The sequence below is a fragment of the Drosophila ficusphila genome, unplaced genomic scaffold (assembly GCF_018152265.1).
Source record: "Drosophila ficusphila isolate 14025-0441.05 unplaced genomic scaffold, ASM1815226v1 contig_2, whole genome shotgun sequence".
NCBI classification, from domain to species: Eukaryota; Metazoa; Arthropoda; class Insecta; order Diptera; family Drosophilidae; genus Drosophila; species Drosophila ficusphila.
In genome coordinates, this window is record NW_025064094.1 from 277445 (window position 1) to 286940 (window position 9496).

General features: G+C 37.8%; 1 protein-coding gene across 4 annotated transcripts; it reads right to left on the reverse strand.

Annotated features, from left to right (window-relative positions):
• Positions 1 to 363: 363 nt before the first annotated feature.
• Positions 364 to 8771, reverse strand: LOC108096979 (glutamine--fructose-6-phosphate aminotransferase [isomerizing] 2). 4 transcript variants are annotated; one of them, XM_017198956.2, is made up of 10 exons: positions 8611 to 8771; positions 6374 to 6417; positions 5570 to 5767; positions 5194 to 5507; positions 4990 to 5131; positions 4761 to 4787; positions 4553 to 4576; positions 3781 to 3938; positions 961 to 1800; positions 364 to 901 (listed from the first exon to the last, which is right to left on the reverse strand). In XM_017198956.2, exons 2-10 carry the CDS (start codon positions 6378 to 6380, stop codon positions 527 to 529), a joined length of 2085 nt encoding a protein of 694 aa, XP_017054445.1. In that variant the 5' UTR covers positions 6381 to 6417; positions 8611 to 8771; the 3' UTR covers positions 364 to 526. The 4 variants fall into 4 exon arrangements, with proteins under 4 accessions (XP_017054445.1, XP_017054447.1, XP_017054446.1 ...); XM_017198958.2 differs by lacking the exon at positions 4761 to 4787; XM_017198957.2 differs by lacking the exon at positions 4553 to 4576.
• Between the last annotated feature and the right edge of the window lie 725 nt (positions 8772 to 9496).

Consider the following 9496-nt stretch of genomic DNA (forward strand, 5'->3'; position numbering starts at 1 on the left):
CGAAGAAATAATGCGCAACGTTAGGAGAATTAAATTTAGTCACAAGCGGTAGAAAGCGCGATTTGCAGGATAGACTCCTGGCTCATTACGGTACACAGAATGAAGATAATAATAACGATGAAGACACGAAAATCGTTAAGTGAAGCCTATATCTGAAAACTAAAAAATTTACAGCGGATTGGACTCGAGCTCTGATTTAAGGGCCTTTCAAAATGATACGGTGATAATATAGTAAATTGGAGTTGATCAAAGTGAAAAATAATGGTAATGGTAAATGGTTACTATTGCAATCTGTTTGTAAACTGATTAATTACCACCTTGAAACTTGAAAGTTGCATATACATTCTGAATCAAATAAATAAATTCGTTTAACAAACATGTATAGTTTTAATAAAATGTTTTTTCAATGGTAAATGTGCGTAATAGTGGCAATATTTTATAATAATGGTATTAAATGTGCTCATATGTGGAGATTATTGTTTTAACTCTTTATCCGATCAGTTTGGGTTGCGGTTTTCCAATTGCTTCATTCAACCGTCACTGACTTGGCAAGGTTTCTTGGGCAGTCCACATCGCACCCGCGGAGCACGGCAATATGATATGACAGGAGTTGCATGGGGATTACAGTCAGTATTCCCTGCAGACAATCAACGGTGCGGGGGATCTCAAGGTGGCGAGAGGAGAAAGCCTTGGTCTCGTTGTCTCCCTCTTCGCAAATAATAATCGGGCATCCCTTTCGAGATGTAACCTGCTGCAGTGCGTTCATGCACTTCACATAGACTGGGTCGCGCAAGACAATCATCAGGACTGGCATGGAGTCGTCTACGAGGGCCAGTGGGCCGTGCTTCAGTTCACCTGCCATGATGCCCTCACTGTGCATGTAGGTCAGCTCCTTTACTTTCTGAAATGCGTTTCGGTAGGGTTAACAAATGTTAAAGTTGGACGCGCAAAGTTTCTTACCAGAGCGCCTTCCAGGCAAGTGGCAAAATTGTAGCCGCGACCCATGATCAGCAGCGACTTGTGCTGGTAAAGATCCTTGGCGAGCTCCTTAACCTTTGAGTCCAGTTTGAGCACTTCTCGTATTTGGTCCGCGAGTTTGGACAGGGCTTGCAGAATCTCCAGCCGTCGCTGCTGCAGTGAGAGTCGATCCTCGGACATAACCAGAGCGAACATCACCAGGGAAATAAACTGCGAGGTGTAGGCCTTGGTCGAAGCCACTCCTATCTCTGGACCAGCGTTAATGTGCACTCCACAGTGCGATTCGCGGCATATGCTGCTGCCCACAGTGTTCGTGATGCCCACAATCAGGGCGCCTCGTTGCTTGCAATAGCGTAAGGCCATCAAGGTGTCGGCCGTCTCGCCGGATTGCGATATGAAGAAGCAGACGTCGTCGCGGAATATGGGTGTGTTGCGGTCCAGGAAGTCGGACGCCAACTCCACCATCACGGGGAGCTCAGTGAGCTCCTCGAGCAACTGCCTGGTGGCTACTGCGCTATGGTAAGAAGTGCCGCACCCAATCAGCATAAGACGGCGACAGCGTTTGATCTCCGGAATGTAGTCCTTGATACCGCCGAGTACAATTGCGTTTCCATCGAAGCGAACGCGGCCGCGCATCGTGTTGACGACGGAATCGGGCTGTTCAAAAATCTCCTTCTGCATGAAATAGTCATAATTTCCCTTCATGATCTGCTGGATTTCCATCTTTAAGGTCGTGATCTCACGTGCATGAGGGTCATCCAGACTCTTCTTTAGCCGATGAATACTCAAAGTACCATCACGCACCGCGGCCACATCATCGTCCTGAAATGGGAACAAAACAAGACGGCATGATAAATTTGCTTGTCTGTCGGATTTACATTGGTAAAAAATGTACAGTTTTAAGATAAACAGTTTGTATTGTCCGAATCCAATTTTTAAAAAAAATTTTAATATATATTTAAGCAATAGTTACCATACTTTTAAGCATTTTTTTTAATTTCGTAACTCGATTAGTTTGTATATGAAAATTTTTTAACAAGAAAGCTTTCGAGAGCTTTGGATAGATCCTTACAAAATGAGCACACCTCTGGTACAAACTTTGGATTCGAATAAAATTAAATTCGTAATTCAAAAATCGTTGAAGAACTTAATAAAAACTATGCATGAAGTAAATTTTTTTTATTGAAGCTTTGACATAGTCGTCCGATCTATGCCCTACATACATCCTAACTTATGAGATGGCTTTAAAATATAGAGACTTGTTCACTGTACTGCAAACTTGTAAATTAAATTAAACAAGAAAGGAAGCTAGCTTCGGCAAGCCGAAGCTTATATACCCTTGCAGTTACTAAATTTGTCGAACAAAATAGACAAAAGCTGAAGAGCATCGAAGCTATGACGATTTTTCTATTAATTTTCCATATTGTTCATATGACAGCTATATGATATAGTCGACCGATTTTGATGAAATTTAATTTGTAACTCAAAACTCATTAGAAAACTCTATATTCCGAAAATCATGATTGTCTGATGAAAAACAACGAGGTTATAATTTTATTTCCGTCATTTCTATATAGATTTTTCGATCTTTTCTATGGCAGCTATATGATATAGTATTCCGATTTTTATGAAATTTTTTTCTTAATTTAAGAGTATTTAAAAAACTTTATTTTTCCAAAAATCATGCTCGTGGCATTGAAAACAACGACATTATAATTTTTTTTCATTTATATATATATTTTTTGATCTTTCCTATGGCAGCTATATGATAGAGTTATCCGATTTTGATAAAATTTAATCCGAAATTCAATAGCAGTTAGAAACCGCCATCTGGAAGGAATCAAGTCGATCTGATCAAAAATAACAAAGTAAGAATTTTTTATTTCATTCTCTTGTATGGGAGCTATCCGATATAGTCGGCCGATCCGGCTCGTTCCGACTTATATACTGCGTGCAACAACTCCACAACTTTTGGGAAAGTTTCAGCAAGATAGCTTTAAAACTGAGAGACTAGTTTACATAGAAACCGACAGGAGGACAGACAGACAGACGGACAGACGGACAGACGGACAGACGGACAGACGTACAGACGTATTCCGATTCTGCTCGTGATGCTGATCAAGAATATATATACTTTATGGGGTCTGAGGTGTCTCCTTCACTGCGTTGCAAACTTCTGACTGAAATTATAATACCCTTTGCTCTGCAAGGGTATAAATATCCTCTGCAAGGGTAAAAACACAGAAAAATTCGGGAATACATCAATAAAAACCAAAAAAAAAAGTAGCTTCGGCAAGCACGGCTTATACGTTGACAGTCATCAAATATATCGAACAAAGTAAATAAATGCTAAAAAAAACATCGAAGCCTAGTTTACAAAGGGACAAACAGACGTACAGACAGATTTCTGACTTAAACTATTATACCCTCTGCATGGGTATAAAAACATTTTTCTATTTCGATTTTTAATAATTTCAAATATTGTACTTATTAAGGCGAAATAATTAGAAAATAATTTTTAACTTGATTTCATAAAACATTTGATTAAATATTTGAATCTTAAGTTAATCAGAATAAAGTTTTTAGAGTGACTTTTTTTTGTCTAAAAATTACTTTCTTTTAAACAATTTTTTAAATTTTATTTTTTAAATTAAAAAGACTCTACATTAAAAAGAGAATGATTCTTTTTTGGAATTAATATAAAAATTATTGTAAATAATTACAATTGTCAAAAGATCTATGGGGAACGCAAATAACGCCTAGAAGTACATATTTGAATGAGGAAATATTCGGAAGTCTTACCTCCAAATAGATGACCCGGTTAGTGTGCTCGATGACGGCCGAGGCATCAGATGCGAAGAAGTATTCAACTTCCTTCTCTTCCAAGGGCATGAACTCAGAAGTGCTGTCCGAACGCGGAATAACTGGCAGTTCACGGGATTGCCCATGTGGACGAATTTCTATTTGGTTAATTCCGAATTTTGATTGTGTGGGGTTGATGTTTCATTGCGTTGATGTTTACAGTTGCATTTTAGCGATGACAGTAATGGCGTTCGTAGCGATTCGTAGTTCCACCGTGGCATGAAACGGAAAAGATCGAAGCAACGCGTCCGTGGGGAGCAAGAGCAGGTGAGACTTTGTGAGTGAGGTTAATGGGTTTCAGTGCACCTACACCATACATCAAATTAGAAATATCAGCGAGAAATCAAATGAAAGTAAATTGGTTAGGATCAATTGCACTGCGATATCATTATTTTATTTGCGTGTTTCTTCTGCAAAGCCAAATATGAGTGGTGATAATCTAGTCCTGACGCTTACTTCTTCTTATGTGTTAGTAAAATAATTTTTAATTATTTATAATTATTTTGTTCAATAGCTTATTGTTAACTGTCCCAATTTTTTATTTTAGGGAAGAATTTTTTTAATCACAACAATGTTGTCAGAAGTTTGTTTATATGTGTACCTTAATGTGTACGTAAATGGGTTCCTAGCACAAAAAGCCGACCAAAACCAAAAGCTATCAATCAAGTTTTTTTTTAAATTTCTTAACATAAATAATTAAATTAATAGTTACCTTGTGGCTTGCTAGAGTCGGCATCTAAACAGATGCGAGGGGACGAAATAAAGTTTGAGTATTACGTTAATAATTGCTGGAGCCAAGTAGAATTCATTAGTTAAGAAATGGCAAGAATAAATCTTAAGCGAGTTTTGGTTAGTTTACAATAAGCCCTGCAACCCAAGATTGACGATTGGAAAAGCATAGGGGCCAGTCAGGTGACTACCTTGTTCAGGGTTTGGTTTCTTGTCGTCTACGGTATGGCATCGACGCCGAGAGCGGCACAGTAGCATCGGGCAGGACAGGAAGGACCGTGGCGGTGGTTATTACGAAGAAACGGACACACACGACACACAGACAGTTATTTACATAAAGATAGAAAACAAAGGATATGGATAGTGAAGAAACTGCATGGAGGAAGCCAGTGGTACACGGGGACACTCAGTTCCACTTACCTTTTCCGTATAGAATTGGAATGTGGTCTGTGGCTAAGCGAGTCTTCGTCTTGATTCCGACCAGCAGAGGAGAGCTGCGGCGTGAGGCCACACATTCTCCGGGAAAGTGCTTGGACTTCACAGCGATAGCAAAAGCGCCTTCCTGCACAGGGGGTTTGCAAAATTTAGTTGGTTGCTGCACGGCTGATACCGTGGACAACATACCACTTGAAGGATGGCCTGCTCGACCAGCTCGCGGAACGAATAGGTGGGGTGGGTTTTCCAAAGGTGATGGACGAGCTTGGCAAAGACCTCCGTGTCCGTGTCCGACTCAAACTCGTAGCCCCGCTTCGCCAGAAAGGTCTTCACATCGTTGTAATTGGTGATGATGCCATTGTGAACCACAACAAAACCGTTTCCCTCGTCGGAGCGGTGTGGGTGAGAGTTTCGCTCGCAGGGAACTCCATGGGTAGCCCAACGGGTGTGGGCAATACCGATATGAGTTAGCACGGGCTCACTGTAATCGCCTCCACTAAAGTCTGTGAAAAAAACGATTAAAAAGCTAGCACTTTATTTCACTATAAAAGCTCAGATTTCTTACGCTCCTGGATCGCCTCCTCAAGCACTTTGACCTTGCCCGTACGCTTGACCATCACAATGTTTTTGTTATCCGGTGAGTCGATGGCTACGCCCGTTGAGTCGTAACCGCGATACTCCAACCTCTTTAAGCCAGTAACCAACAAGTCAAGCACTTCCTGGCGCGACTTGGGCGTCAGATAATTCAGATAGGCAAAGATTCCTGATGTTATGAAAACAAGGAAGAATTAAGTTTGAATTATGCTGGACAAATACCTATATCGAATAGCCGAAATAAATTATTACGGCATTTTTGTTTAATTAATTAATTTTTTTGATTTGGATGATCCGGTAGCGAATTATGATGTTCATCTTTTCTTCAAAATTTTTTTTAAGGTGCTTCTGGAGATTAACCGTCACAGGCTAATTTATTAATATTTTTTATTCAACATTTTTTCTAATACTTTTTAAAACTTGAACAATAACAAGTCATTAAACTTAATAAAATTAAATACTCATGTGGCTCCAAAAAATCCTTTATTTTCCCTTTTAAACCCTTACCCGCAAATCAACTCAAATGTTGATGATAATCAAGAAGACTAGTTATACATTTTTAAGTCGGAGGTGCAAACTATAAAAAAAATACTTATGCATTACTTTAAGATTGCTTCTACTCGTACGGCCTTGTAAAAAGCAATTCAAATCAGTTGATTGTTTCATTATAAGTAAGTACGCCGAACCATATTTGCTGTAATTCTATTACGATCAAAAATTGTAGATCCCTTAGTTATCCATACATTATTCAGTTGCCACTTTTGCCTTTACTTACCACACATATTTTTAATTTAAAACGAAAATATTTCTTCAAGCTATCTGTAAGAAAAAATATAAAATTGGATATTAAATAGTATGTACAATAAAAAATACTGAAGAATAAGTATGTCAAATAATTGCATAATACAAATATAATATATTACGATGTTACTGAGTAATTATGTTTTGTGGCTATTTAAACTACATATGATAATTAACGTACACTCTGTGAAAAAGACTTTAGGGTCTAATTTTGATTCAGTTCAATTTTTCTTCATTTCAGTTTTTATTAAAAAAAATATATAATTAAGTTATTATAGTAATAAAAGCACACACGTTCCATTCTATTATATAATACTTTCCTTAACCGATTTCTAAAAGAAATGGCTCAATATACATGTAAATAATATTCATAAGAAATAAAAAATGTCGTATGTACTTTTTTTTAGAGCAGTTCAAAATTACTTAATCTCGATTATTAATATGTGTTTTTCTTAGAATTCTTTTCTTAATTTGCGGTATAAAGCAGTTTCGACTAACTTTTACCAAAACATTTGCCTGTTATATCGGTTATTAAAATGATGAATTGTTAGGATTATATAAGCACATAGTGTATTAAACACAAAAATCAAATGCGCAATACTATAGCATTAATCTTCTAGAAAAAAATTTAACAACAAGATCGGCGAGCCGAAGCTGATATACCCTTGCAGTCATCAAATTTGTCGAACAAAATACATAAAAGCTAAACAACATCGAAGCTATGAGGATCTTTCTATTAATTTTTGCATATTTTCGACTATTGTTCATATTGCAGCTATATGATATAGTTGTCCAATTTTGTTGAATTTAATTCGTAATTCAGGAGTCGTTAAAAAACTCTATATTTCCTATGACAGCTATATGATAACGTTGTCGGATTTTAATGAAATTTGTTTCTCAATTCAAGGGTTATTAAAAAACTCCATATTAAAAACAAGGATGTTATAATTTTTCTCCATTATTTATATAAATATTTTTTATCCGATTTTGATGAAATTTAATCCAAAATTCAATAGTAGTTAGAAAACGCCATTTGGAAGAATTCAAGTCGATCTGATTAAAAACAACAGAATTCAAGAACAGTAATTCGTAATTTTTATGAATTATTTTCATGTTCTGTGTAGAGTTCATGTCTTTCCATCTAAAACTCTCCAGTGACTCATTTGGACAGTGGCTGAGATACGTCATAAAACCCATACTAGACCTTATCGCCTTATCAAAGAAAGTGGGCCAATACGCGTCTTTTTTCTTCCACTTTTATGGGTAACGTAAGAATGAATACCCATTGTAATTGTTTCGACTCGTAATCTATTCTTTACTTTGTGTTAATCTAAATTAAAAAAAATAACGGAAATAGTTTTTTACTTTTTTAAAGTTTACTTATTAAAAATACTTTTGGCGCAATTTTTGAAATCTCTCTATCACGTACGAGGGGAATTAAGAGTGCATGAACTATATGGCGTCTATTCGGGGAAATAATATCTACACATTGACGAGTTATCAGCTAGTTGATTTGGCCCATAAAGCCAAGAAACTATACGTATACGTATACGTATACTTATTGATCACTCCGAGTCTTGACATTGCCAGAAATCTTTCTCAGTTTTACTAGAGATAAAAGTGTGCATAAGCTGTTTTGGTCGTTGGGAAAACACACCAGCTTTGCTGTTGGCATAGGCCGCAAACTTTGCTTGTTTACACAGCTTGCTGGCCATTGTATGTGCAGTTCGCTGGGACAGAGCAAATGCCATTTATAGGGAAAATTGGGTCGGGGACCGAGGGACTGGATGGAATTGGATACAAAAACTGTTTTTGCAGCCTGATTCGGCGATGGTTTTTGAACTTTCCTGCATGCATTGGTTAACATCAGTTCGAAAGAGTTAGGTCCAAACTGGTATTTTATGTAAGACAAACCACCGAATCGAGACCGCTAATTCGGGTTTTGAGCAGGTTTACTCCGTCGGCTATTGGCACTTGTGGTATTATTAAACTCAATTAAAGTTTGCCGCGCTGGCATCCGTGTCTCCGCGTTCGCTGATTGGGATTGAAATGCGCACAACGTCTCTTCGTAGCGGCCTAATGTCTAATGTCGCCTTGTGAATATATAATGGCAAACACTGTTACTTGTGCAGCTGTAATTCAAACTGGAACCTTAACCTGCGTCTTGTGCGTAAAAGGTGTTTCAAGTTTTTCAACCCGACTCTGACTCACTTGAATCGCTATTATAGATTGGTCGGAGTGCCCGGTCCTCGCTGTCTAACTGGTTGTTGCTGTGGTTGTGGTTTGCTTCGGATCTGGCGGTTCTCGCACTGGCCAACTTCACTGTTAAAGTAACACTGAGGCCCCTTCAAAAAGCAGCCCGCTCTAAATGCGGCTCTTTTATAGGCCGTGGCGCCCTCGCCGCCGCTGCGCCTCAGACACCGACGAAAGCCCGATCCGCAACGATCGCTAATGTCAAAGAGTCTGGCCAACTCGCAAGCCGAGAGCGGGCCAGGTGGGTTACCGGCTCTCACACCGACTGCGGCAGTTGCTCTTTGGAAACCGGCTGCACTCTTAATGTGCTTGTCAGGTTGGTCAGATCCAAGCCCATTTCCAGCCACGCTGAAGATGGTTCAAAATTATGCAGCTACGTTTTAGGCCCTTTGTCAGCAGATGTTTTCAATATTTAGTTATCAAAATAATATTAGCATACAGATTGCGTTATCAAAATATAACTCCAAAAAGAGTGCCCGTATGGTGAAAGACCATTTTCCTATTTTTTGTGTTCAATATATACATAATTTATTATGTCTTCTAAATGCAAGCATAGCTAAACGCAGAATCCTCTAAATGAATACATTAAAATGTCTTTTTTTATATTTTTTATTAAGTTATTAGGGAAATGGCTTTAGTAAAACTTATTTATTGATATGCTATATTGTAATCGTAATTTTTTAAGACTAATCAGTTAAATCAGTTAAGATCACAGCCTTTTTAAAATTTTTTTGGTTTTCTACAAACAAAATATCAAAGTTACCAATAAAAGAGGTAAGGTTATCTCAAAAAGTAAGTTATCATACGACAATATTTTAATGTTAAAAAATAACGTTTTTGAATA

Bases quoted from the DNA above. Each gene is read 5' to 3' on its own strand.
- LOC108096979 (XM_017198956.2), bottom strand. The intron at 4,577-4,760 runs GTAGTCACCTGA...GCATCTGTTTAG, and splicing joins GAAACCAAACCCTGAACAAG to ATGCCGACTCTAGCAAGCCA. The intron at 1,801-3,780 runs GTAAGACTTCCG...TTCCCATTTCAG, and splicing joins ACCGGGTCATCTATTTGGAG to GACGATGATGTGGCCGCGGT.